General features: G+C 65.3%; 2 protein-coding genes across 5 annotated transcripts in view; one reads left to right on the plus strand and one right to left on the minus strand.

Moving 5' to 3' along the window:
• SBF1 (SET binding factor 1) overlaps positions 1-24,758 on the minus strand; it is a 32,607-nt gene extending 7,849 nt beyond the window's left edge. The window contains exons 1-36 of one of the 4 annotated variants that reach the window (XM_061418953.1): positions 24,553-24,758; positions 18,318-18,403; positions 17,820-17,957; positions 17,464-17,622; positions 17,269-17,379; positions 16,578-16,683; positions 16,322-16,454; positions 16,130-16,238; positions 15,913-16,026; positions 15,735-15,812; positions 15,501-15,614; positions 15,303-15,431; positions 15,123-15,221; positions 14,825-15,029; positions 14,631-14,743; positions 13,680-13,829; positions 13,322-13,390; positions 13,086-13,244; positions 12,751-13,016; positions 12,498-12,670; positions 12,347-12,420; positions 12,079-12,274; positions 11,719-11,846; positions 10,987-11,165; positions 10,390-10,526; positions 10,076-10,283; positions 9,791-9,987; positions 9,481-9,618; positions 6,918-6,995; positions 6,484-6,656; positions 6,229-6,408; positions 5,676-5,777; positions 4,961-5,146; positions 4,765-4,891; positions 4,510-4,640; positions 4,210-4,440 (exon numbers count right to left, since the gene is read on the minus strand). In XM_061418953.1, the coding sequence (XP_061274937.1) occupies positions 4,210-4,440; positions 4,510-4,640; positions 4,765-4,891; positions 4,961-5,146; positions 5,676-5,777; positions 6,229-6,408; positions 6,484-6,656; positions 6,918-6,995; positions 9,481-9,618; positions 9,791-9,987; positions 10,076-10,283; positions 10,390-10,526; positions 10,987-11,165; positions 11,719-11,846; positions 12,079-12,274; positions 12,347-12,420; positions 12,498-12,670; positions 12,751-13,016; positions 13,086-13,244; positions 13,322-13,390; positions 13,680-13,829; positions 14,631-14,743; positions 14,825-15,029; positions 15,123-15,221; positions 15,303-15,431; positions 15,501-15,614; positions 15,735-15,812; positions 15,913-16,026; positions 16,130-16,238; positions 16,322-16,454; positions 16,578-16,683; positions 17,269-17,379; positions 17,464-17,622; positions 17,820-17,957; positions 18,318-18,403; positions 24,553-24,607 (5,031 nt within the window). In that variant the 5' untranslated portion in view covers positions 24,608-24,758. Of the gene's footprint in view, positions 1-4,209; positions 4,441-4,509; positions 4,641-4,764; positions 4,892-4,960; positions 5,147-5,675; positions 5,778-6,228; positions 6,409-6,483; positions 6,657-6,917; positions 6,996-9,480; positions 9,619-9,790; positions 9,988-10,075; positions 10,284-10,389; positions 10,527-10,986; positions 11,166-11,718; positions 11,847-12,078; positions 12,275-12,346; positions 12,421-12,497; positions 12,671-12,750; positions 13,245-13,321; positions 13,391-13,679; positions 13,830-14,630; positions 14,744-14,824; positions 15,030-15,122; positions 15,222-15,302; positions 15,432-15,500; positions 15,615-15,734; positions 15,813-15,912; positions 16,027-16,129; positions 16,239-16,321; positions 16,455-16,577; positions 16,684-17,268; positions 17,380-17,463; positions 17,623-17,819; positions 17,958-18,317; positions 18,404-24,552 lie in introns of all 4 variants that reach the window. The other 3 variants (XM_061418955.1, XM_061418952.1, XM_061418954.1) reach the window with 3 other exon arrangements.
• LOC133248800 (basic proline-rich protein-like) lies at positions 24,661-25,482 on the plus strand. The gene has a single exon (XM_061419104.1). The coding sequence runs from the start codon at positions 24,661-24,663 to the stop codon at positions 25,480-25,482; it is 822 nt and encodes a 273-aa protein (XP_061275088.1).
• The last annotated feature ends 928 nt before the right edge of the window (positions 25,483-26,410 follow it).

Consider the following 26,410-nt stretch of genomic DNA (forward strand, 5'->3'; position numbering starts at 1 on the left):
TGAAGAGAAAGGCTCCCCGGGGGCCTAGTGCTGAGAAATCCGACCGCCAGCGCGGGACACACAGGCCTGAGCCCCGGTGCAGAGAGGCTCCACACGCCCCAGAGCCACGAAGGCCAGGCGCCACCACTACAGAGCCTGTCTGTGCTCCAGAGCCGAGCTCGGCAGCGAGGAGGCCGCTGCACTGAGAAGCCTGCACACCGCAGCTGGAGAAGAGCGCGGCCACAAGTAAACGAGTCAAAATGGAGAGGAGACCGGAAAGGCAGTCGGGGAAAAAGGCTGACGTCACAGACAGTTTACAAGGGTGAGAAGGAGCGTCAGCACTCAGAAACATCGCCAGCAGAAGAGCCTGGAAGGACGCCTTTTAACTGCCAGGGCCCACAGTTGTCAACCTAGAGTTCTGCATCGGAGGAAAACACCCTTTCAAGAAGGAAAGCAGAGAGAGAGCAACGAAGGGAACACTGCTGTTTGCCGCTGCACCAAGAAGAGCACAACACCCAGGAGTGCACCTGCCCGCGGAGGCGGAGGGCCCTACGCGGAGAACCGTGAGACACCGAGGGGAGACGCTGCAGATCCCGGCCAGCGGGGAAGATGCCACGCGCTCTGGGACTGGGGCTGTCGGCGCTGTTGGCTCATTCCTGACAGGGCCAGTGTCTGCAGAAACGAACGCCTGCGGCCAGTGGTTTTATAGTGCGGCTGGCCAAAACGTCACCTGCTTCTTCGCACTTGGCAGGTTACGGCCCGCCTGTGAAGCTGATTTCCGCGCACTGTTTCCAATCCACTCTTCTGTAGAAGCAAAGGCGCGTTCTCCAGTACCATGAGTTTCATTTTCACTTCCCATTTCAGAATCAATCACTAAGGTTTTTTTGAAGGTTTTTTTGGCTTTCGTTGATCTAATATTCACATCATCTGAACAGAACTGTATTCTGAAGAATTATCATCTTCTGAGACATTAGTGCATATATCACTTAGACAATCAAAGACAGCATCTGCGTAAGATCCACTGAAAAATTCTTCACTCAAAACTTCACAAAGCATCAGTTTTGAAAATTTCACATTGATAATATACACGAGGTTGGGACAAAACCCTAAGACAGCAAAATGTGAACGGCAGAACTTCCCTGGTCTCCAGTGGCTGGGAACCCACCTGCAAACGCAGGGGACACAGACTCGGTCCGTCATCTGGGAAGACCCCACTTGCCGCAGCCACAGAGCCACAAGCACTGAGCCTCAGGCTGCGACTGCGGAAGCCCGTGTGCCTGGAGCCCCCGTTCCGCACGGGAGGAGCCTCCACAGTGGGAAGCCTCCTCACCGCAAGCAAGAGCAACCCCTACTCGCTGCAACAAAGCCACGCAGCCAAAAAATAAAACAAATCAAAAAATGAACAGACCTAAATAGACATTTCTCCAAAGAAGACATGGATATGAGCAACAGGCTCGTGAAAAGATGCTCAGTATCACTGTTACCAATTATTAGAAAAATGCAAATCAAAACTATAGTAAGGTCCCACCTCACACCAGTCAGAAAGGCCATCATGAAAAATTCTGGAACTAGTAAATGTTGGGAGGGTGTGGGGAAGAGGGAGCCCAGCCCCACTGCTGGCGGGATGTAAACTGGTGCGGCCGCTACGGAGAACAGTGCGGAGGCTCCTTAAAAGACCACAGCAGAGCCGCCACGTGGCCCTGCAATCGCACCCCGGCACACGTCCAGAAAAGACACACGCACCCCAGGACTGACTTCAGCAGAATCTGCGATAGCCTACATGGAAACCCCGTAAATGTCCATCAGCAGATGGACGGCTAACAGTGTGGCTCGCACACACGGTGGAGCACCGCTCGGCCACGCAGAGCATGAAGTGACGCCCCTGCAGCAACATGGATGGGCCTAGAGATTATCATACCAAGTGAAACTAAGTCAGAGACAGAAAGTACCATTTGATGTCACTTAAATGTGGGATCTAAAAAGTTACGTAAGTGGACTGACTTACACACCAGAAACAGACTCACAGACAGAAAACAAGCTCGGTCTCCAAGGGGCTGAGGGGCGGGGCGAGTCAGGAGTGTGGATTAGCGGGCACGCTCTGTCTGTGTAAAACAGTGATCAGCAAGGACCTGCACAGCACAGGGAGCCACGCCGCATCCTGTGAAAACCGCAATGGAAGAGAACCTACTATACACGTATACGCTTTCCTGGTGGCTCAGACAGTAAAAACTCTGCCTGTAATGCAGGAGACCCAGGTTCAATCCCTGGGTCGCAGAAATCCCCTGGAGAAGGGAATGGCAACCCACTGCAGGATTCTTGCCTGGAGAATCCCACGGACAGAGGAGCCTGACGGGCTATACAGACCATGGGGTTGCACAAAGTCAGACACGACTGAGCGACTGACACTTTCATATACAGATGCACCCAAATCACTCTATTATACACCCGCAACACCACAATGTAACTTAACTGTACTTCGGAAAAAAGAAATGGTGAAAATAAAAAAATTAAAAAGGCACAATAAAGAGATTTTCAAGTGAAAAAAAAACCTGGGGGAATTTATCCCTAGCAGATTTGATTTACAAGAAACATTAAAAGTTCTTCAGGGCCTTCCCTGGTGGTCCAGTGGTTAAGAACCTGCCTTGCAATGCAGACGACACATGTTCAATTCCTGCTTGGGGAACTAAGATCCTACGTGCTGCAGGGCAACTGAGCCCGTGTGCCACAAATACTGAGCCCCCACAACCAAATAAATAAAATCCATACGTAAGTATCAGAGAGAAAAGTTCAGGCTGAAGAGCAGCGACGCGGCAGCAGACCTGCAGGGAGAGGAGGAGTCACCGCGCGGCAGACAGGCGGGCCCTCGTCACCCACGCTGAGCGCTGACAGCTCAGGTGGGGTAAGACGGGCAACGACAGCAGCGAGCATTCCGTGGGGCAGGGCTGTGGGCACAACTCAGTCCCAGAAGACCTGTGGCTGCAGTTGCTGACGGCCGCTCCAAGTGCAGCAGAGACACAGCTCGAAGCCACATGGTGCTGCTAACGGGGAGCAACGGTGCTCGACCACCAGGACAGCAGCAGCAAGAGCAGAGCAAACAAGGAGAGCGAGCCGGAGGGCAGGCTGCACATCAGCGTCAAAGTGTCAGCTGCTCGGCTGTGTCCAACTCTTTGCAGTCCTCTGTCCGTGGGATTCTCCAGACAAGAACACTGGAGTGGACAGCCGTCTCCTTCCCCAGGGGATCTTCCCGACTCAGGGATCAAACCTGGGTCTCCTGCACTGCAGGAGGATTCTTCACCCTCTGAGCCACCAGAAAAACCCATCACACATCAGTGATTAAGTGTAAATGCTTTTGCCGGATCCACAGTGTTGCACAGCAGAGGCTAACACAGGGCTGTACTTATCCCCCAACTAGATTAAAAAAAAATTTTTTTTAATAAAGAGAAAAATTTAGACGTGAAAATACAAATAAAAATAGACCAAGAAGTCCAATGAAAGACAGAAATGGGTGAAGAGAAAACCTAACCACATGAGTACCAGGAGCTCACCTTAACTGGAAGGACACAGACCAGTCAGAAGTGAAGGCAGCACAGACAGGACACGCCAAACAGATGCTGGTCTCGGAGGCCAACTCCAAGACTGCAAGTAGCATGGGGGGAGAGGACAGGCCGCTCTCTGCGCCTGTGAGCCCCCTTCACCCACAGAGCCAGGACCCAGGCTCCCCCAAACCCTGGATGGCAGGCTGCCAGTGCTGGTTCTCAACACACATTACAGCCTGCTCGCTCCTCACCGCTGCCCGCTCTCCACACAGGAAGCAGCAGCTCAGGACGCCAAGAAATCCCGAAGCCACCCAGCCAAGGGCGGGGCGGGAGGCTCCGCCCACCGCACAGCCCCCTCTATTCCAGGGCGCACCCGCCAGGTCTGGCAGACAGAGAACAAGAGCGACCTGAGAGTCCACCCCAGGCTTCTCTGAAGAGACACCAGGCAGCTGGAGTCCAGCAGAGCGCCGTCCACACGGGGGTGTGCACAGCCAGGAAGGAGAACGCAGGGCTCTAGAGAGGACACAGGCTCTGCGAAAACCCCGCCAGCCCTTAGGGTGACTCCAAACCTTCCTCAGACTGGGGGGTTCCCCACAGCCTCGGTCACCGCTGCCTGCAGACAGCAGTCAGGGTGGGCACTGCAGGCCAGTGGGGGGTGGGGGAGCCCACTCCCAGTCCCCGGGGCCACACGCACCTCCAGGAGCCGGGAGATGGCGTCGGGCTGGGCTCTGGGCCGGCTGTCATAGCAGGGCCACACCACCCGGCGCCTGCTCTGGGGGGCACCCCCATCTGGCCGCTCTTCCTCCGGGGGCTCAGGGGGCCCCTGCGCCAGTTCCCAGTCGTAGGGGGGGCCCTCGGCCAGCGTCTCCTCGGTGTAGAAGTCCCACACCTTCAGGTTGGACACGTTGCTGTAGGGCCGCAGGACCTGGGGGCGGGCCTGGCGTGAGCACTGGGCGTGGAGGGGCCCGGCCACCTCGCCCGGGGCCCGGCTCACCTCCGCGTCCTCCGGCGCGTACATGTAGTTGTGAAACACGGGCGTCCGCTTGCTCAGCCGCTCCACGTACTCCCACACCGAGCGGCAGGCCTGCGGGGCCCGGCGGTCCCCCTTCTCCTCGTAAAGCAACCCTGCGGGCGGGTTGGGGGGCAGCGCCGGCCTGCTGACCACGCCCTCCACCGCGGACCGCGCCCACCCCCATGATCTCCCGGCCGCCACCACCACCTCCCGCACCCACCCGCCCTGCCCCTGTACCAAGCTCAATGCGTTCATAGTCCGAGTCCAGCAGGAAGGTCCGGAAGCGGCGGGACACGTGGTGGTAGCCAAGGAACTTGAGGTAGAAAGGGCTGAACTCGAACTCCATTGGGAACTGCAGGTGGATCTGTGTGCAATCAGGGGTCAGCGGAGAGCGGTCAGCACGCACAGCCCCCAGCCACGGCCACCCACTCACCTGGTGTACACAGTCCAGGAACTGCAGGAAGACTGGAGTGAAGCCACTGCTCTGCCCAGCTAGGGTGTGGGCCCCGCGGTGGCTGAAGCGATGGCCAAAGGACAACCACTCCTTCTCCACTAGCAGACGGAAGCCCTCCAGGGTGCGGTAGAAGGGGTCAGAGAGCAGCTGCACCAGGGACACGACCTGCCGGCAGCAGCGAGGGTCAGCAGACGCGGGCACCCGCCCTGCGCGCCTGCGTGTCCCCGCCCCGCTTCCGCGCGCCTGCATGATGTCCCCGCCCCCCTTCCGCGCACCTGCGTGGAGATGTCCCCGCACCCCCGCGCACCTGCGTGGAGATGTCCCCGCACCCCCGCGCCATGTCCCCGCACCCCTTCCGCGCACCTGCACGATGTCCCCGCCCCCCTTCCGCGCACCTGCGCCGTCCCCACCCCCCTTCCGCACACCTGCGTGATGTCCCCGCACCCCCGCGTCTGCGCCATGTCCCCGCCCCGCTTCCGCGCACCTGCGTGATGTCCCCCCACCCCCCCGTGATGTCCCCGCACCCCCGCGCACCTGCGCGATGTCCCCGCTCCCCTTCCGCGCGCCTGCGAGATGTCCCCGTCCCCCTTCCGTGCACCTGCGTGGTGATGTCCCCGCACCCCTTCCGCGCACCTGCGTGATGTCCCCGCACCCCCGCGCACCTGCGCCATGTCCCTGACCCCCTTCCGCGCACCTGCGTGGTGATGTCCCAGCCGTCCTCCAGGCTCACCAGGACGGAGGAGCCCGAGTCCAGGAGCTCCACCACCAGCACCGACACCTGCAGCAGCTTGTGGATCTGCAGGGACCCGCACCCCTCAGCACCTCCCAGGCCCCCAGGCCCCACACATCCACAGAAGAGGTGGTTGTGCAGGCCCCCGCTAGGGGACAGCCTGTGCCGTGGGAAGGCTGGACAGGCCCAAAGGGCGCAGGGGTGCGTCCCTCCTCCCGCTCACCTGTCAGCGCCTTTTGGGCCCAAAGGCCCCCCCTGACACGCCCAGTCCCACCAGGACAGAGCAGCGGGCGCCCACACGGCCGGGCCCTGGCCTCCGCCCCTGTCCACCTCCCACCACTGGGAAACAGCCATGACCTCCTCCCAAAGCCAATGAGCAAGTCCAGACCCCACCCACTTGTGGCCCTAGATAACTGGGGGGCAAACAGCCAGGTGGCCACTGGACAGTCCCTCCCCGTGGCTTCTGCACCCCCTCCCGGTGCCATCCCCCACAGCAGGGTCAGGGCAGGGGAGAGACCTGGATGAGCCACTCTGAGTCTTCCAGTGAGCGCAGGAAGGAGGCGGGACTGGGCTCGGTGGCAGGACAGCCAGGGACGCAGGCCTTCAGCAGCTTCTTGAAACTCGCCTTCACCTGCCGCGCCTCAAACACCTCGATGGGCACCAGCTCCCACTGCTGCAGGGGGTCTGGCCGCACACCCTGGGAGAGGCCATCTGTGTAAGGCGGGCCCAGACCTCACATCCCCACCCGGCCCTGGGACCCCATCCCAGTCACCTTCAGCTGGGCTTTGTCTCCAATGATATAGAGGGCTGCACGCTGCGGCCGCAGAAAGCCTGGCTCAGGAGGGGCCCCGTTGGCCTGGGGGGGGCCCACGCCGGCTAGCCGGGAGCCCACATCAGTGCTGAGCCCACCACTGCGCCCACTGGCCCGGACGCTGCCCCATTTACCTGCACAGAGAAGCCAGGTAAGCGCCAGACCGGGGCCAGGGCACCACTTACCTAGGGCTGAGCTCCCAGGAAGGGCAAGGGCGGGACTCGGGGCATCAGGCTGTTAGTGCCCAGGGCCGTGGGGAGGGCTGGGTTACACCAGTCTGTCAAGTGGGGCCGTTAGTGCCAGACATGGGGACGTTAGTGCCCATGACCACTCAGTCCCACGGGGACCATCGGGGCCAGGTGTGGGGGAGCCGGCCTGAGTGGCCAGTACGGTACCTCGGGGCGCAGTCCGTCTGGAGGCCGAGGCCGCCATGGGGTTGGACAGCGTGGTGACCCTGGCTCTGGGGCTGGGCACTGGGGGTACAGCAGAGAGAAAGCTCAGACCTGGCCCCAGGCCTGGGGGGCGCCCAGCAAGGGGGGAAGTATGGCCCGAGGAGACTGGGTGCAGGGCTGGGTTGCCCCAAACCCCCAGGAAGCCCCGGGGAGACAGAGACAGTGGGGGTCAGCACCAAGATCCTCTGGGCCCCCAGGGAACAGAGGACCCAACGGTAGGTAGAGAGGGGAGAGAACAGGCAGGACACTGGGCCTCCTCTGCACCCTCAGCCCATGGACACTGCCAGGGCTGCTCATGACGTGGCCACCCAGCACTCCCTGCCAGGCACACAGCAGCAGGAGATGACCAAGAAGTGCGGCCCAGAGAGGAGGCAGCCCCCAGCCTGGGACCTCCGAGGCTGGTTCAATCCAGGACACAGGCAGGCTCGAGGCTCGAGTGCTGGACGTGCAGGGAGCTGGCAGGACGAGGCTCTGCACTGGCCTCTGGGTTCCAAAGCCAGCACCAAGCCCCGCCCCTCCTCTGAGCCGGGTGCGGGCCACTGGAGGTGAGCGTGAAGGCAGCCTACCCCGCTGCAGGCAAAAGCACCGCCACCCACAGCAAGCACGCTGTGTCTTCATGACAGAGTCTGAGCCGGAACCGTGTACAGAGGAGGTGAGCTGAGCCCCTGTCCACCCCGGGCAATGCGGGCACGGCCCATGCCCAGAGCTTGGGGGGCACCAAGCAGCAGCCCCACAAGCACCATTAGGGGAAACCCAGGCACCAGGGGACGAGTGGCCCTGTGGAGAGGGTGCTTGCTGCCTGCAGGGGCTGCTCAGACTCTCTGGAGGGCACAGAAGGCAAGACAGCACGACCATAAACGTACTGAAGGATGGAAAACTAATAACTAGAAAGCGACGGTCCCAGCAGAGAAACGACATGGGTGAGGTATGTGGCCCTTTAGAAGGGTGGATGCCAAAGCTGGGCCTCCCTAGGTTGGCATCCCCATTAACCACCACCAGGACAGTGGGACCGCCTGTTTCCACAGCCGACACAGGTCCTGTGCCTCAGGGTGGGGGCAACTGACCGCAGGGAGGGCTGCAGACATGGGTGGTGAGCTCACAGGAGTCAAGAGTGGGCGGCGGAAGAATCAAGGAAGATGCTTGGGCTTCTGGAAGGCTGGGCCCACAGGCGGTGCCACCAGCCCCGAGCCCACCTGAGGCCCAGCGCCTGGCAGCTGGAGCCACCGCAGAGGAAAGCGCAGACGAGTCTGCAGGGAGCCCACCTGAGGCCCAGCGCCTGGCAGCCAGAGCCACCGCAGAGGAGAGCGCAGACGAGTCTGCAGGGAGCCCACCTGAGGCCCAGCGCCTGGCAGCTAGAGCCACCGCAGAGGAAAGCGCAGACGAGTCTGCAGGGAGCCCACCTGAGGCCCAGCGCCTGGCAGCTAGAGCCACCGCAGAGGAAAGCAGAGGAAAGCGCAGACGAGTCTGCAGGGAGCCCACCTGAGGGCCCAGCGCCTGGCAGCTAGAGCCACCGCAGAGGAAAGTGCAGACGAGTCTGCAGGGAGGGAGGCAACCAGGAAGGCCTGAGCGACAAGTGACCCCTGGTGTGACCCCTGTACCACACAGGGTAAGGGGGGTCCTCACAGAGAAGTGACCCCCATGTGACCTCTGCCGACTGCACACACAGCCGCCAGGGCAGTGCCAGGTGTGCACAGGTCCCAGGTGGACACGGTCACCACATCTGAGACAGGCAGTGGTCGGCTCAGGCCAGCATCTGGGCCACAGTCAGGCCAAGGGTGGGCAGCTTCCCGGACCTCGTGCCTCGAGCGGGCAGATGAGCCCTCCAAGCACAGACTGAGAGGCCTCTGACCACCAAGCCCCAAGCACAGAGGAGCAACAGGGGTCACGTGGCAGCCAGAGGAGGCCCAGTGGCCAAGAGAGCAAAGCAGAAGAGGCCAGAGCATCGGGAGGGTCCAGGAGGGGAGCTGGGGAGGGAGACGGGGCCAGGGCAAGGGGAGGCCAGCACAGGGCCTCGAGGAGGGGGTCAGGGCGCCGGATGGGGCTGGGGGAGGGGAAGCGCAACGTAGAGGTGACTGCCTTGGAGCAAGACCCCTGGGGAGGCTGCTCCTGCCAGCACACACCTGTCCCCTGCCTGCAGGCCCTGGGGCCCTCCTGGGTGTGTCTAGAATCCTCTCTCAGTGCCAGATACTCACGCGGCTCACCACCCCCAACAGCGTCCCCACCCCAGGAAACCATCCCCCGTGTGCACAGCCTCACAAGCTCTCCTGCGCCACTGAGCACCTCCCCGGTCACCTGGCACCTGCGTCCTGAGGGCGAGGGGCAGGGCCCAGGATTGCCCCTGGTGCATGCCCTGGGCCTACTGGCGCCTCTGCAAACCCCCGAAGGAGTGGTCAGAGCAGGGTCTCAGGACACTTACCTGGTCCCACTACCCAGACACTGCCCCCTTGGGCCTGCCCTCCGTAAATGCCGCCACTGCCCCCAAGTCCTCCCGTCCAAACACACTCACCATGGCTGCCCATGTGGGCGGAGGAGAAGCCGCTGAGCGTGTTGCGGCCGGATGCATCCGCGTAACGCGGCATGGAGCTGACTACAGCCTGCAGGTACTTCTCCTGTTCCAGGCTGCTGGAGTCGGCCTGGGACTGGCCTGGCGGGGGAGGCGGAGGTAGGGGTCGGGCCCTGGGCCCTGGGGCGGGGCCAGGCGCTGGGGCGGGGGCGGGGCGAGGGGGCGGGGGCGGGGCGAGGGGCGGGGCGAGGGGCGGGGCGGGGCGGGCGCGGGGCGGGGCGGGGCGGGGCCATAGCAGGAGCAGGGCGCCTACCTGGAGAAGGCGCATTTTGGGCCTTGAATAGACCTACGACACCCTTGCCGTGCAGGCCTCCAGAGCGCAGAAGCACAGCCTTGGAGCGCCCGCTGCGCCAGCAGACCACCGGAAAGCGGTTCTGGCGGTAGCAGCGGGAGACGCGCTGCAGAGCGTTGTCCTGGACGCTCTGGGGCACGATCAGCAACCCGGGGTAGCTGCGAGGAGGCAGCGGCGGCGGGTGAGGGCAGCGGCAAAGCCACCGTGGACCCGCAGCCAGCGCCCCGGGGCTGCGCCAGGGCTCACCTGCGGCAGATGGCGTACATGCGGTTCACCGGGGAGATCCGGAAGGGCTCAGACTTGGCTCGGCTCAGGCTGCTGCTCAGCGTGCCCAGCCCCAGGCGCTGGTAGTCCCGGCAGCACGCCCGCTCCACCAGGCTGCTCATGGTCATGCGGTCCGAGGGCTTCAAGGCCGAGGACGGGGTCAGCGTGCTGGGCTCCAGCTCCTCCGACACTGGGGCAGACCAGGCACACACGGCTCGTCACTCACAGGCCTCCCAGGTCCCCTACCCTCCACGTGAAGACCTTCACCCACACCACCCAGGGCTCCCCACCCCCACCAGAGATCTCGTCCTCCTGGTCCTCGGGGGGCGGCTGGCCCCGGTGCTCCCAGCTCGGGGGGTTGTACTTCTTCCGAGTGACATACTGCCGCCCGATAGTCTTCTTGGCATTCTTCACCAGGTTCCTGGACAGGGTCCTGGGGGTGGGAGAGCACGGCCGCGGAGATGAGATGACCCAGGGCACACAGTGCCCCGGCCTTGGGCCCGTCCCTACCTGAAGGAAGGTCAGATGAGATGACCAAGGGCACACAGTGCCCCGGCCTTGGGCCCGTCCCTACCTGAAGGAAGGTCAGATGAGATGACCAAGGGCACACAGTGCCCCGGCCTTGGGCCCGTCCCTACCTGAAGGAAGGTCAGATGAGATGACCAAGGGCACACAGTGCCCCGGCCTTGGGCCCGTCCCCTACCTGAAGGAAGGTCAGATGAGATGACCAAGGGCACACAGTGCCCCGGCCTTGGGCCCGTCCCTACCTGAAGGAAGGTCAGATGAGATGACCAAGGGCACACAGTGTCCCGGCCTTGGCCCGTCCCTACCTGAAGGAAGGTCAGATGAGATGACCAAGGGCACACAGTGTCCCGGCCTTGGCCCGTCCCTACCTGAAGGAAGGTCCTTTGTCCTTGTTGGCACGGGGCGGCCGGCCGGGGGTGTGGGCAGAGCCCAGGCTGAGTGCGAACGTGCCTCTGATGTCTGGGGGGTACCGCAGCTTGTGCAGCTGCTTGCGGAAGAGCTCAGCGCTGTCAGACCCCACCTCTTCGTCAAAGGCCATCTTCAGCAGCTGCGTCAGAGAGGAGGGCCTCAGAGACTGGACGGCCTGTGGGCCTGAGCCCAGCCACCAAGGCAGACAGGCCTCTGGGACAGCCCAGGCTGCATCAGCGGAACACAAGTGTTTCGAATAGGGTGGACGGCTGAGAGCCCTATGGCCAGACGGACCCTGGAGAAGGCGGCTGGGTCTACCATGGGATCGTGAAGGTCAGTCTCGTCTCTGCGTCCAGAGACGGACGCCCCTGAGGGAGCACCCCAAGGACACAAGGCTAACGGAGGGTCTGCTCCCCAAATTGCACGCAGCTAGAGACCGACGCCCCGATCTTTGTGTGCATCCCCTCCGCAGGGGTTTCAGTCAGGCGTGCTCACGCAGCACTCTCGATCCGGATCCTGGGGTCCAGCCTCACACACGAGACGGACAGCCCCAATGGCCAGCATGTGGCATGGGCAGAGGACCCCAAGCTGAGGCGCCACGGCCCCTGCAGAGTCAGGGCCATAGAGGGCTCGGTGCCGGCGTCACTGCCCGCCCGTGAGGACGGCACGAGGGGCCCTCAGGCCCCGCCCACCTGGAAAGTGCAGGAACGCAGCTGCAGCCCGTCCTGCAGGAGCTGGTCCACAGGGGTCTGGACGCTGACGCGCTTCTCCTTGGTCAGCGCAGCCACCGGGAAGGAGCGGACCACCACCTGCTCCCCCACTGGAACAGGCCGGGTGCGGAGTCAGAGGGAGTGAAGGGGGTCACAGAGCCTCAGGGGACCAGAGCTACGGGGCAGCCGGGGCAGGCAGGGACGGGTAGACAACAGCTGGTCTCCACAGACCCCCCACCCCTGAGACAGGAGAGGGAGGGGCAGAGAAAGTCCCGCTCGCCCAGGGACCTGGGAGGAGAGGGGAAGCGAGGGTGGGGTGGCTGCAGAGGCCCCGAGGCTCACCCAGGGGGTCGGTGGGCATCCCCGTGAAGATGACCCGGTACGTGGTGAGGAAAACGGCGCCCTCGGCCGGCAGCAGTGCAGGGCCGCCTCCGGGGCCCCCTGCACCCTCCTCTCGCCCGTCGGGCAACAGGTAAACGCGAAGGCCGTCCAGCACACACTCCTCTCCAGGCAGCAGGCGTGGCCGAAGCAGTTTGGGCTGTTTGGGGAGGGGCGTGGTGCCTCAGGACACGGCCGGGTGCTGGGCCCGCCCCCCGGGGCGCCCCCTCACCTTTTGGATGGGGGGCAGCCTCTTGCTCTCTCTGTGCACAGCCTCCAGGGTCTCGATGTGCATCTGGACGATGTCTGGGGGAGAGCGGTTCTCACGCCCGGGCCTGGGCCCGCCCACCCAAGGGGAGCGTTTCCAGGCCCAGACCCCGTACCTGGCACCATGACATGCAGCCCCTTGAGGTGGTCGCTGGTGACCCCACTCTCTGTGCAGACCTTGTCCACAAAGCGGTTGATGAAGCGGACCACAGCCCCGGCCACGTCACAGGTCTCTGCGTCCTCGAAGCCGCTCTCCGTGTCATAGCTCTCCGCCACGCTGCCCGCCATGCTGGCCAGGGAGGGGCACAGTGGGCACCCGCCCCGGCCTGAGGCCCACGCCGCCCTTCCCCACCCCGGGCCAGGCCTCACCTGTTGGTGACGAGGCTGTTGCTGGCGCTCTCAAGCTCGCCCAGCCCCGCGCGCTCCCGAAGCAGGCGGCTCTTGCTGCTGTCCAGGGGCAGGAGCAGGTAGCTCATGCGGTTGGCATAGTGGATGGCCTGGCTGAAGACGGTGCTCTCCTCCTTCTGCACCAGCTCCTGCTGCTTCTCTCGGCTCAGCGTGGGCCACAGGCGCCTCTGCTCAGACGCCACGTCCAGGGCAGAACGCTCGTCCTCCTGCACAGGCGCCTCCCCTACCTGCCGCAGGGCCACAGGTGAGCGAGAGCCAGGCCCGCCCATCCCCCGGCCCAGGGAGCCCCCACACACCGAGAAGGAGTCTCGGTCCTCCGCAGGCTCCAGATAAAGGGCCCGGATGTGGGTCTGCACGTCCCCGTAGAACATGGCCTCCCAGAACTGCGGCGTGCTCCACACCACGTGCTCCTGCACGCAGCTGTATGCAAACTGCGTCACCCCTGGGCTCAGCTTCTGCAGAGGCCAAGTGGGAGAGTCAGCGGGGGCAGCCGGAGTGGGCAGAGGAAGACCCTGGCCACCCCAGCACTCACCCGGCAGAAGGCAGTGACCAGGGGCAGTAAAGCAGCTGCGATGCCGTGCTCGTCCAGGGAGGTGCAGTCCTGCAGCAGCCGGGGCGTCGGAACCCGGCCTAGTGCGCCCCACCGGCACCGCCAGAGCAGCACCTCCTGCCGTCCCTGACCTGTCTGCACCAGTCCCCAGGGCTGCCCAGAGGCTGAGAGCAGGAGGCCTCTGCACGCGAGCCCTCCTAGGCCACCCTCACCAGCAGCCCAGGGCCTCCCAGCTGTCGCACTGCCAGAAGAGGCACCCTCACGGGCTGGCTGCAGAAGCCCTGCCCGCGCCCCCGCCGCCGTGGCATCCTCGCCAGCAGAGTGTGAAGCCTGGCCTCACCTGCAGGCAGCAGTTCATCATGCGGACCACGAAGTCGAACTGCTGGTGGTCCAGGACGGCGCGGTTCTGCTGCACGTGCAGATGTAGCTCCTGGGCAAGGCAGCGGCGGGCCGCACGCCCCTTCAGGGCCCTCAGCACAGCCGGGAGCAGCTGCAGGCAGAGCCACAGGGATGAGGGCTCCAGCCTGTGGAGACCCCCGACGTGCCCTGCGGGGCTGCAAGGAGGCACAGGGAAGGCCTTGCCCAGAGGTGGGGGCTGGAGCACAGGCTCTCCGCTCAGAGGAGGCTGGAAGCCACTCAGGTCCGATCTGCACCAGACTCGGCGCTTTACTGCCTGAGAGAGACTGGCACTCCAGTGTAGCCAGCCCTACCCACACGCGGCTCACGACATGGCCAGCGTGCCGAGGCGCTCTGAGGGAGGTGACCCCGTGGCCGGCCAGGCCCTGTGCCCATAACACACGTGCCAGCAGCCAGCTCAGCACCGCGGGCTCAGAAGGGCTACACTCAGACTTCTGTTACTACCGTTCTCTCTGAAATGATCAGGAACCCATGAGGGGCTGCTGTGAGCGCTAAGTGCTTCATGGACAACCACACAGCCGCGACACACCAGACAGACGCAACTGACTGTCCTGAGAGACCTGAAGCGTCAGTGGACATCACAGCGTGGAATGCTAAGTGACCTCCACTTTCTACAAAGTAGAAAAAACACAGACGCCTGTGCGTCTACACTACTTTCTGTGAGAGAGAAAGAAAAACCACTAAGACCCCCAGGGTGTTCCGATACCTAAAGGCTGAAGGGAGTCCCCCTGCAGGCCGCGTCCAGCTGCTCTGAGCTGGAGGGAGGGGGACCCAGGCCTGGCGTCCACCCGCCCTTCTCGCCGGCCCGGCTCCCACCAGTGGCCCACAGGGGAGGAGGGCCAGGGCTCCTCTGGGGGCCGCCGGCACCCCTCACCTTCTTGGCCTCCAGCATCTTCCCCTCGAACACATAGGAGATGCAGTTCCGGACCACCTCTAGCCGGCGTGCGCTGTTACCATGCAGCCCGCCACTCCGCTCCACGATGGCCGCTGGGGAACAGACAACACACTCACCTCTGACCTCGTGGCTGCTCTCAGCCACACGCATGCCCCCCACTCCCAGCTACGCACTCATGGGCGGCCCCGAGGGCACAGTGGTCCTCTTCTCAGCCTTCACAGCTGGGGGCGCGCCCTGCATCTTGGCTGTGGCCTGATCCACGATCCACTGCACCATGCCCTCGTCCAGCCGGGGGAAGGGCCGGGGCGCCCGCCGCAGGTGGCTGGCCTCGCCTGGCCGCTGCACCTTGTGCATAGCCACGGCAGGATACGGGTTCTCCTGGGGGGACACAGGCAGGGTGGGCGAGTGGCCCCGCAGGGGCAGCAAGATGGCCTCGCCAGGCCAGCCCATGGCTTGCGTCACCCGCCTTACGTTCTTGTAGAGCTGCTCGGCCAGTTCCTTGACGTGACGCAGAACTCGCTGGGGGTGGTTCTCATCTGCCCGCATCCGAGCGACTTCATGGGCCACCAGCTGGGGGCGGAGCAGAGTCAGGAGGGCTGGCTGGGGCAGGACAGGGGTGGGGGGCTCCTCCCAGCTGGGGTGGGGGTGCACCTCATCAAACAGGTCTGTAGGGCGGTAGGGGACCCCGCGCTCAGACACGAAGCCTGCAAAGGCCATGCCCTCCAGCACCTTCATCAGGAAATCATCCTCCACCAGCCCGCGCTGGCCCAGGAAAGCTGCCTGGGGTACACAGAGAAGTCAGCCCTCGGGCACCCTTCTCTGCCCACCCGCGCCCCGCCCGGCGCCCACCTTATGGAAACGGATGACGGGCTCTGGGTGGATGCGGACCATGTGCAGACACCAGCGGTAGCCTTGCAGGAGCTGAGCAAAGAGCCGCAGGAAGACGGCGCGCAGCTCCTTGTCCTGGGGCACACGCGCAGCTGAGCCCCTGCCCCGCCCTCCTGCCCGACCCCCACACACCCGCCATGGCACCTCCTCCAGGACTCAGCAGTTGGGCGCCCCCAGAGCTGCAGTGACGCCCACCTGCATCTTCAGGGAGGAAATGGACGTTGTAGGTGGAGGGAAGGCAAGATCAGCCAGCTCCAGCTCTGGATCCAGAACCTGTGGAGGCAGCAAGGACCAGGGTCGGCTGCACACCAGCCCCAGGCCGCAGGCCTCTCTGCCAGCCACACGGCCCCGCCGCGGCCCCCGCCCGCCTCACCATGCTCAGGATGCTGTGTGTCTGACTCTGCAGCGGCTCAGGCAGGGGAGGAATGTGCACACACTCGGGGACAGTCACCGTCCCGCCATCTAGATCAGCAACAATCACGTCCAGCTGTGCAGCAAAGGGAGCGAGAGGTCAGGGACCACGGGCCACTCGGCAGGGCCCGGCGTCGGCCCGGCCCGGAGCAGCAGGGCAGGCCCCGAGCAGGCCTCACCAGCTCCTGGGCCTCTGCCTGGAAGGCGGCGTTGACTCCGATGATGAAGGGCGTGGGCGTGCTGAGCACCTCCAGGAGCCGTGCCGGCAGGATGGGCACGTAGGTGAAGCTGCAACAGGCCGGGGCTCAGTGCGGCCGCCCCGCGAGGGCTGGGGCGGGCAGAGGGGCCGCGGGCGGCACTAAGGCAGGCACCTGTATCTGAGCGGGAACAGCAGCGCCAGGAGTCCCCGGCAGGCGTCCGAGAGCCGTTGGTAGCTCCGCGATAGGAAGAGCACCTTGTGCTCCGTGAGCGCCGCGCAGAATAGGGACAGCACGTTCGTGATGCCTGAGGGGGAGACGGGCTTAGGGACCTGGCGCGCAGTGCAGCCTCGGCATCGGCCCACTGGCCGGGCGGGCGGACGGGGCACTGTGCGGGGGGCTGGGGGGCCTCGCGGGGGCCCAGGCTCACCCAGCTGGCGGAACAGCAGGGCCACGCTGCAGCGGCTGATGGGCAGTGAGTCGGTGAGCGGGGTCTGAATGACCTGCCGGTCCCCAGCGCCCAGAGAGATGGTTCTCTGCAGAGAGAGGGGCCAGGGCTCAGCTGCTCCGACCAGACCTGAGTCAGCCCTGGGCTCCACAGCCTCAGGAGAGCCTGAGGGGCGGACAGACCCCCAGGTGGGACTGGCAGGCATGGGGAGGGGCAAGGCCAAGCCCGGCTTCTGCCCAAGCAGTGCTCCAGAGAGGACCCCGGGCCTCCGACCTGGGGTGAGGACAGGGCCTAAGTGGGCAGAAGAAACAAAGAATCCGTACCACTCCATCCTCACCAGAGTCCAGCTGCACAGGACAGACAGGCAGAGAGACACGGTTAGACACACCCACACGCAGGGGCACAGACCGGGGGCACAGACAACCAGAGACAGGCACACCCGAGGAGCGCGTGGGCAGAGGACACACAGGTGCGGGTGGAGAGCCAGGCGGGAGCCGGGACACGAGGCAGGCAGGGCCCCGGGAGGCGGCGGCTGCCAGCGGCACCGACACAGGAGGGCATCCGAGGCCGGCCGCTCCACCAGACGGGACCCCGAGGGCTTCCAGGCCCCACTCCGCGGCCTCGGACACAGGAGGGCCTGAGGCTGCATGTGACGGCCTGCCCCCCAACCCACCTGAGAGCCCCCGGCCAGGGGGATGACGCACGTCAGCAGGTTCCCGACCACGTTCTCCAGGCCCACGTTCAGACCCTCTACGTGGATGGTGTAGATGAGGCCGAGGCTGTTCTGCAAGGATCACAGGCTGGGGATGACGGTCCAGCCAGCGAGGGCACCCCACAGCCGACCTGGGGAGCCAGCTGCCCGCCTCACCCTGAACACCTCCACGTGGTCCAGCCGTGACACCAACACCAGCGTCTTTGGAGCAAACAGCTGGCCGGGCGGGCTGGGCGTGGGGGGCGGCAGTGCCCCCGGGCCCCCCTCATCGGCCTCCTCATCCCGCTCGGCGGCGTCCCGGGCACACAGCTCTTCCTGCGGACAGAAGCCGTCTGCCGGGGTCCGGGCGCATCCCCAAGCCCAGTGGGGAGGGGGCGGGGGTCCAGGCAACGCAGACACGCCTGGCAAGCTGGCAAGTGCAGCCTCCGCGGGGTGGAGGACCAGACACAGACAGGGAGAGACGCGCGTGGCGGGGCAGCGTCCGCAGCCGGAGGCTGGCCCGGCGGGCTGACCTGCGTGGGCTCCACAGGCTCCCAGAAGGTCAGGCAGGCACAGTAGTGCCGCTCGGAGTTGATGTCGGTGAGGACAGCGACGAAGAAGGTGGGCGGGTTCCGCTCAGGACACAGCTGCCACCCGCTGGGCTGGCAGAACTGGGCGGGAGGGTGGGTCAGCGGTCAGCGCCCGCTGCCCCCAGCCCTCGAGGGGCCCCAGGTCAGGCCCAGCACCGGGGGGCAGCAGGCTCTGCCACCCAAGTGCCTTGCCTCCTGGAGCTCAGCACCCTGCCCACAGGAGGAGGGAAGAGCCTCTGGCCGCTCCGTAGGGATGAGGACCCTGGGACGAGGGACAGGCCCCCATCGTGAGGCAGGGACGTGACGGGGGCTCCCCACCCTCCAAGGCAGCGACGTCGCCCTGTACCCAGCAGGGCCAGGCACTGCGGGGGCCCGCAGCATCTGCCCCGCCGCCTCGGCACCCCCAGCCCTCAGCCCCAGGCCCTGGGGCGCCCCACTCACCAGCTCGATACCCTGAGGGAATGGGTTGTCCTCCCAGTCCTTCTCCGGGAAGCGCTGCAGGATCTGGCCCTGGCCTTCCCCACTCCCTGAGGACAGGAGCGGGGGTCAGGGCACCGCCCGAGCCCCACACCCCCACGCGACAGGAGCCTCGAGGGTCTGAGCGGAGCCATCTCTCTCACCTGCCCTCATCTGGCACCAGACCAGCCCCAGCTCCCAGACCTACGGTTTCCCTAAAGACAGTCGCATGAGGAGACACTGCCAGGCTCTGCAGCCCAGGGCCACCAGGGGCGTGGAGAGGAGCCCAGCTGTGGGTCGGGGTCCCCAAGAGCACATGGGCCTCCCCACAGAGTAGAATGCAAGCTGATGGCCGCCAGGGGGCAGGGCGGGTGGATACACTGGGAGATTGGGACTGACGTCTGCACACCGCCAACAGAAACAGGTAACTGACCGGGGCCGTTGCAGAGCACGGGAAATGACCCAACGCTCTGCAGTGACCTTCACGGGAACAGAATCTATAAAACTGTGTCAGTGTTACTGGCTCAGTCGTGTCCAACTCTTTGCGACCCCATGGACTGTAGCCCGTCAGGCTCCTCTGTCCATGGGATTCTCCAGGCTGGAACACTGGAGTGGGTAGCCGCTCCCTTCTCCAGGGATCTTCCCAACCCAGGGACTGAACCAGGGTCTCCTGCACAGCAGGCAGGTTCTTTACCATCTGAATAATTAATTCACTTTCCTCCACAGCAAAAACTTAACACGACATTATATATTAACTATAATCCAATAAAAAAAAATTTAATGACCTGAAAATTTTAAACAGTAAAACTATGAGAGCCTCAAAAACACACACAGAAAAAAAAAAAAAGAACGCAGGTGCCCTGGCCCAGGGGATGGCAGCAAGGGGAGCTCAACCCGCCCACCCTCAGCCCCTGGCCCCAGGTTCCGCCCCCAACGCCTGCTCCCCCAATCAGAGCCCCCACTGCGAGCCAGCTCCAGAAGGGGAGAGCTGTTCCCGACTCCCCAGCCAACCCCCAGCTCAGGCCCTCAGCCCACAGCCCTGCCTCCCCTCACCGGCCAGCCCGACAAAGGTCTCACACTGGTGTGGGTGCCAGGAAAGGACGACCGGTGCCTATGGCCCCAGACTGCTGCGTGTTCTGCTGCCTCAGAGGCAAACAGGACCAGCAAAGGTCCCAGAAGAAGGCCAGAGAGGGGTGGGGCTGGCAGGACAGGAAGGCTCTTCTGAGCCCTGAAGCTGCTGGGCACAGCTCTGCCCCCTGCCCACACAGGCCACCACGCACACCCACCGTGCACACACCACACGGCTGCGTGCAGCCCTGGGTCCCCTGGACCAGGGGAAGGGCATGTCCCTGCACCCCTAGCCTCCTAGCTCCCACGTGTTCCCCAGAGACCCCCTCCAGGCGCAAGGCACTGTTCCCAGTCCAGCCCACACAGGCAGGGCCAGCTGGAGACCCCTCCCTCCTGCCCACCCTCCACGGAGCCAAATCTGTAGGCATGATGCGAGCCCAGCTGGGGAACCACTTTCCTCACAGAATTCGAGGAGGATGAACAGGGGTCTCTGACCCAGCAAAGCAGCAGCTCAAGCAGGAAAGATAAAATCCCTCCACCTCCACGTCCCACCCTCAAGCAGGTCCCGCCGTCTGCTCAGATCAGCCTCGACTGCCACCAAGCCGGCAGAGGAGCAGGGGCAGAGGGAGGGCGGGAAAGCCGAAGTGTGCAGCCTCTGCGGACCTGCGACACGCGGTCCCACGTCCAGCCAGCCCGAACCTGAATGGGCGGACGCAGGAGCCTCAGACAGAGCTGGGGCCTGGACCCAAGGGCGCTGGCAAACAGACCCCAGCACCCCCCAGGACCCCAGAGGGCAGGGGAGTGGGGCTGCAGTCTCGAGCCCACCACCCTCCAGGAAGAAGACCGGCAGCAGGTAGGTGGCTGCCGGCCGGGGAGGGGGAAGGGCTGTGACTCTGACTCACAAAACCTCAGCTTCCTGTGGCCCTCCCCTCCCCCACTGACACCGACCGAGGTGGCAGACAAGCCAGGGTGGGGACGACAGGTGTCTGCTGCTGCCACACCCACACACACACACACACAGACATACAGACACACACATGCACACGCGTGCGCGCGCGCGCACACACCCCGGGCCCTCCAGGCCCACCCCGAGGGCCGCCCTCAACAAGCCCAGGCACGGGGCTCCTCCCCATCCACGCCCCCAGAGGCTGCCTGTGTGCAGCCCCAAACCGCACCCAGGGCTCACCCAGTTCTGGCCACGAGGCAGCAGGAGGAGGGAGGAGGGAGGAGGAGGGGGTGCGCGACTGAGGATGGCAGTCTCTGCCCCCAGCACCCCCCAGAGCTGGGGCAGGCGGCCTGCAGAGGGCTGCTCCCCACGCCCCACCCTCTGGAGGCAGGCAGAGGAACCGGCCACTGGCCCCCCATGGCCCACCCTTCGTGCAGAGCGTCAACTCCCAGAGCAGGCTCTGCCTCCAAAGAGCAGGCTTTCCTGAACCCGGAGCCCTCCCGGCCACCGACAGAAGTGAGGGGCAGCGGAGGCTGGGGAGCCGGCGGGGCGGTAAGGGGATCCCGCCAGCTCTTCTCCTGAGCCACGCCAGCCCCAAAACCAGCCCTCAGGCCTCAGCCCAACGAGCATCACCTCCTCAAGCCAGCGCTCCAAATCCTGCCCACGCACGAGGGCTGCGGTGGGACCCCAGGAACCTCCCACCCCCTACCACTGCCTTCTGGGGTTCCTGGGGCACCTGCCGGCCAGACAGGCACTCCACCACCAAGAAGCTACATCCTGTGCCCCACGGCCCTCAGGCTAACCAGCCTCTGCCGCAGCTCCCACGCCCAGCCCCTCCCACCCCACAGGCAGACTGGCTCCTGGGGGGACGTGCGGGCAGCTTCCTGAGCCGCACTCACACTGGGAGCGACGTGGGCCTCCCCTGATGCCCTCCCCCTCCTCCGAGACCCTAGCCCACACCTCCGCTCTGTGCCAACAGGGGCCCGGCTGCGGGCCTGCATTCTGGGGGTGGGCATTCTGGGGGTGGGAGGTATCTGCCACATCGCCCAGCACCCCCAGCAATCCCAGCTCCTGAGGCCACGGAGGAGACCTCGAGCAGCTGAAGTTCCTGCCCCACCTCAGGTAGACAGAAGAGAGGACAACCCCATCCCCGTGACAGGACTAACCCAGCCAGCCGGCGGGGAGTTGCAGGGCCGGCCTCTGGGGGCCTGGAGGAAGGACACAGAGGCCCCCTGAGACGCAGGCAGCGCAGAGCTTCCTCCTGCAGCCATTCTCCGCACAGTCAACCCCGCAGGGGGAACACAGAGCATGTGGCTGTCATCCCCAGCAACGTCGTCACCAGTGCCAGGCTCCGATGAGCGGGCCAGCCCGGGCCAGCAAGTGCTGGGGGCAGAGGCGATGGAAGGGTAGCAGCCTGCTCGGCCACCCCCCACTCAGCGCTCCCGCTCGGAGACCAGCCCGGCCGTCAGAAGGACAGCACCCTCCTGCTGGTGCACCCCCCAGACCTCAACACAGGGACCCCCCTGCCCGAGGCCAGAGCACAGGACTCGCAGAGGGGTTGCAGCCTCTCCAACCTGCCGGTCAGACAAGCCTGGCTCTGACCCGAGGCTTTGGACCCTGCGGGCTCCCAGCCCTGGCCAGCCCAAACAGCTCCGACCTGCTCCAGAGAGGGGCAGGGCCATGGGTGGGGAGCGGTGACTGGCTCAGGGCTGGAGAGCCCTCTCCTCAGACAAGACCACCCTGGCCAGGAAATGGGCATGAGGGGCTCTCTGGCCCCCGTGATATCCCCAGAGCTGGGCCAGGGTGTAAAATGTGCTAAACCCAGGTCCTCAGTGAGAAGTGCCCCCAGCTCATTAGCGGAGAAGCCTGCAGCCTCTGAGATGAATGGAAGGGTCCCAGCCCAGCCCCTCCCTGCCCTGCTACCTAGAGCCTTCTGCTAGGTAGCCCCACAAAACCAGGAAGCTCCCTCAAGCAAGGAAGATGTCCAGATGCCAGCCAGGGACAAGACACCTGCCACGCCTACCCTCTCCACTGAACCCAAAGGCCCCGTGACCCTGGGCTCGAGGCCGAGGCCTGCCAGCAGGCAGGGGCCCTCCACCAGTGGGCAGGCGCCCACTGCCACGAGCGTCCACACGTGTGCGGCTCAGCATCAACAAGGCACCCGTCACTTCCTGGAGCTTCCTGTGTGAACTCGTCATGTGTGCATGCCCGCCCAATGCTCACGCAGCCAGCCGGGAGGCCTCCATGACTCATCCCGTCACCAGGAGAGGAGACTGAGGCGCAGAGGCCGCAAGACTGGCCCGAAGTCACAGAGGCATCAAGAGGCAAGGCAGGAGCCTCAGGCTGTGCTCCTCTGCTTCAGCCTGCGGGGCTGCTCCTCACAGGCTGGACCAGGCCTGCCAAGGAAGGCCCTGGGGCGAGGTGGCCAGCCAGCAGCTCACCAGCAGCTCCAGCAGCAGCTCCAATCCCGGAAGGTAATGGTTAGGGGGTTCCACGGCCCCCAGCCCTACTGCAGGGGACATCTTGAGACTCACTCCTTCCTGTCACTCAGGGTGACTGGCACTGTGGCACCAGCTTTCTCCCCTGTCCCGCTCAGAGGCCACATAGTCCGCGGGTGCCCACCGCCCACGTGGCTCCAGCCAGCTTATCGTGGAGCCCACGGAGGCTGCCTCTCCTCTCCCTGACACGCACTCCAGCTGCTGCCACCATCAGCATGCCTCCCCTGGCTTCTGCCTCCTCAGCCGCCCTGCACGGCCTGCGGCGCCCTCAGTCCCCAAGCCCACACTGCTTACGCAGTCCTGGGGCCCTCATGCTGGGGCCGCACCTCAGCCAGCCCGGTCGCCCCAGACCCTGTGCACCCCCTGCCGCAAGTGGCACAGGCTTCTCGCTGCCCCACCCCACGTGTCCTGGAGAAGACGGCTCTCTCTCTGGGCCTGAACGACACTCACAGCCTGCCACGTGCAGGCTGCACAGCGAGGACGACTGGTTCTGGCCCAGAACGCCGCCCCTGAAGGCAGAGACGTGCTCAGCACCGAGGGTGTCGAGGGTGTCGGGCAGACAGGACAGGTAGAGGAGTAAGCGCTATATCAAAGGGCGCTGAGGAGGGTGGGGGCCCAGCAGGCACAGGCTCAGGGAGAGGCAAAGCCAGGAGCGTGGCAGCGGCAGCCCGGGCGCCAAGAAGCAAGGCAGACTGGGGGTCTTGGCCCCACCCTCAGGCTCAAGGCTCAGCCCCAACCTGATCACACAGCCATCCCCACCAGCCCCAAAGCCGTGCCTGCCCTCCCGTAGTTGGGGTCTGAGCCACAGCGAGGCTCTGGGCTAGCCTCGGTGCGAGTCCCACTCGCTCTGTAGTGGCTCAGACCGGGTACTCAACCTCTCTGCCCGGACTCCAGTGGACAGATGGGGCCAACGACAGGGAACCCTGGGCAGGCTGCTGGGAGGAGGGAACGCACTCATGCACACAAAGGGCAGTGTGGGGCCTGGCACACGGAGCGCGCTCCCCAACGCGACGTCTCCGCGGCCGCTGCTGATGTCATCGTCAGGCTTTTTCCTACCCCCTGGGCTGAAGGGCTCTCAGACACAGGTGGTGACCGGAGACACGGACCCCCCGGCCACGGGCACCAGTCACCAGGCTCGGCGGGCAGGTATGAGGTGGGCAGGCCCTTTGCCAGGAACACTCTTGTCTCTCCACCCCACAGTTCTTCCCGGAGTCCTCCGAATTCCGGCTCAAACGCCGCCTCTTCAAGAAGCAGTCCCTGAGCCCCAACCCTGTCTGCACGCCCCCCAGCCTCCCGGGCCTGAGACACGGAACAGGGGCCACAGGCTCCAGGCCAGCGGCCCCAGGGGTCAGAGAAGGGGCTTGCAGCTGACTGAGCGGCCCGTGCCCCTGGAGGCAGGGCCGTCCGGCGGTCGGCCCCCGCGAAGGGAGCCCGTCCCACCCAGCTGGGAGGCGCAGGCCGAGCCGCCCCGGGCCCTCCCGCCTCCCGGCGACGCCGAGGCGCGGCCGGGCCGCCTCTGCCCTGACGGCGGCCGGCGAGCTCGGCCCGCCCCGTCACGCCGCGCGGCCCACGTCGGGGAGGCCGGGCCCCGTGACCCCCGACCCCAGGTGGCGGGCCCGGCGCAGCGAGTGCCCGGCGGACCCGGGGCCGCCCCGCCGCCCCTTCCCGGCCCCCGGCCCTCAGCCCGCAGCCGCGCGCCGGCACTCACCGCGCGGGTGCGGCCCGAACGCCACCAGCACGAAGTAGTCCGCGAGCCGCGCCATGGCGAGGGGCGCGGGCGGGCTCCGCGGCTCGGGCACGCGAGGGCGGCGCGCTCATGGCCCGGCCCCGGCCCCGGCCCGCGCGCCCCGGACGCCCCGGGGTAGGTTCGCGGCGGCCACCAGGCTTCGCGCCGCCATCTTCCCAGCCCGCCGGCCCGCCCGGCCGCGCCGTGCGCCTGCGCGCCCTCGCCCCGCCCCCTGAAGGGCGTGGCCCGGAGCGGCGCGCCCTCATTGGGCCTCGCCCCTGGTGGGAGGATCCCGAAGCGGCGCGCCCTTATTGGGCCGCGCTCCAGGGGGCGGGGCTCCGCGTCTCCCCGCCCCCAGGCGGTGACAGCGGCGGCGGCTCCGGGTCGCAGGCTCGCTCGGCCCGGGTGGGAGCGCGCCCCCCGGCCGCGGCGCACTCGCAAGGCGTGGGGGCTCGGGCCCTGCCCCGGGCGCTCTCAGTCTCGGGTCCGCTCGGCTCCAAGGGTCTCCCCGCCCGCGCTGTCAGCCCGGAGAAAGACTGGAAGGCGCAGCCCTGCGCACGGGCCTCCGGGACTGGGAGGGGCCCTGGGACGTCCCGGACGCCGCCATCCTGGCAAGGGAGGGGGCCCACTCAGGCCTGCCCTTGGGGTTCCCTGCCTGAGGAGGGCTCTGGCCCCACTCGGGAGCCCGGTCTCAGTGAGCCGAAAAAACGCTTAACATACGTGCCTTCAAAACAGCGCGCCGCACACCCTGCCGTGAAGAGCAGGGAGCAGGCTGCCCCGCTGAGGGTCCCTGCAGTGCCGCCCACCCTCGGGCCCCGCATGGCACACGGATGGGCAAGAGGGTCTCAGAGTCTGGGGGCAGACACTAGGAGAGGCGCCACGCGGTGGGGGGAGCCTCGGGGCTGCCGCTGACACGCTGGGACCGGGAACTCGTTTCTGTATGAGTGTGGCGCTTTAAGAACCTGTGAAGGAGCAGACTGCGGAGAAGGCGATGGCACCCCACTCCAGTACTCTTGCCTGGAAAATCCCATGGACGGAGGAGCCTGGTAGGCTGCAGTCCATGGGGTCGGAAGAGTCGGACACGACTGAGCGACTTCAGTTTCACTTTTCACTTTCATGCATTGGAGAAGGAAATGGCAACCCACTCCAGTGTTCTTGCCTGGAGAATCCCAGGGACGGGGCAGCCTGGTGGGCTGCCGTTTATGGGATCGCACAGAGTCGGACATGACTGAAGCGACTTAGCAGCAGCAGCAGCTGATGGTCCTGCTCCCCCCTCGCAGGCGGGAGCCCTGAGAACCCAACCCAGAGAGGGCTGAAGGAGAGGACCACTGGGCCCCCTGCCCTGTCCCGGGCACAGGCCCTGTCACAGCCTCTTCTGCTTCTGATGAGTACTGGGATGAGAACCCCTCCTTTCTGCCCCAGCTGTCTGGAGTTGGTTTTTCTCACTTCTACCTCAAAAGGTCCTGGCCACCACACTGCCACACCACTGAGCTCGTGCATGGGCAGGCAGTGTCCCCGGCAAGCCCTCTGGCTTGGCACCTGAGCCCAGGATGGACTCTCCTGCAGAGATGGTGGGGACCCTGCCCCCTATATTCCCCCACCCTCAGGCCCTGTTTGCAAGGAGCCCACTCCCTGAGCCCTCTCAGAGGCACTTTAGGGTCAAGGGTAGGGTTAGGGCCGCTTCCCGAGCATGATGCCCCTGCTCAGGTTTCTTGCTAGCACCCTGTACCTGTCCCCCTCAGGGTGCGTCCCCCGCTCCTGAGCGTCTGTGCCTCCCCACCCGCAGCGGGCACGCCTTCTCCAGTCCTGGGCCCCTTGGCTCCCTTTCCGTCCTTTCACC

Source organism: Bos javanicus, chromosome 5 (assembly GCF_032452875.1).
Source record: "Bos javanicus breed banteng chromosome 5, ARS-OSU_banteng_1.0, whole genome shotgun sequence".
Classification (NCBI taxonomy): Eukaryota; Metazoa; Chordata; class Mammalia; order Artiodactyla; family Bovidae; genus Bos; species Bos javanicus.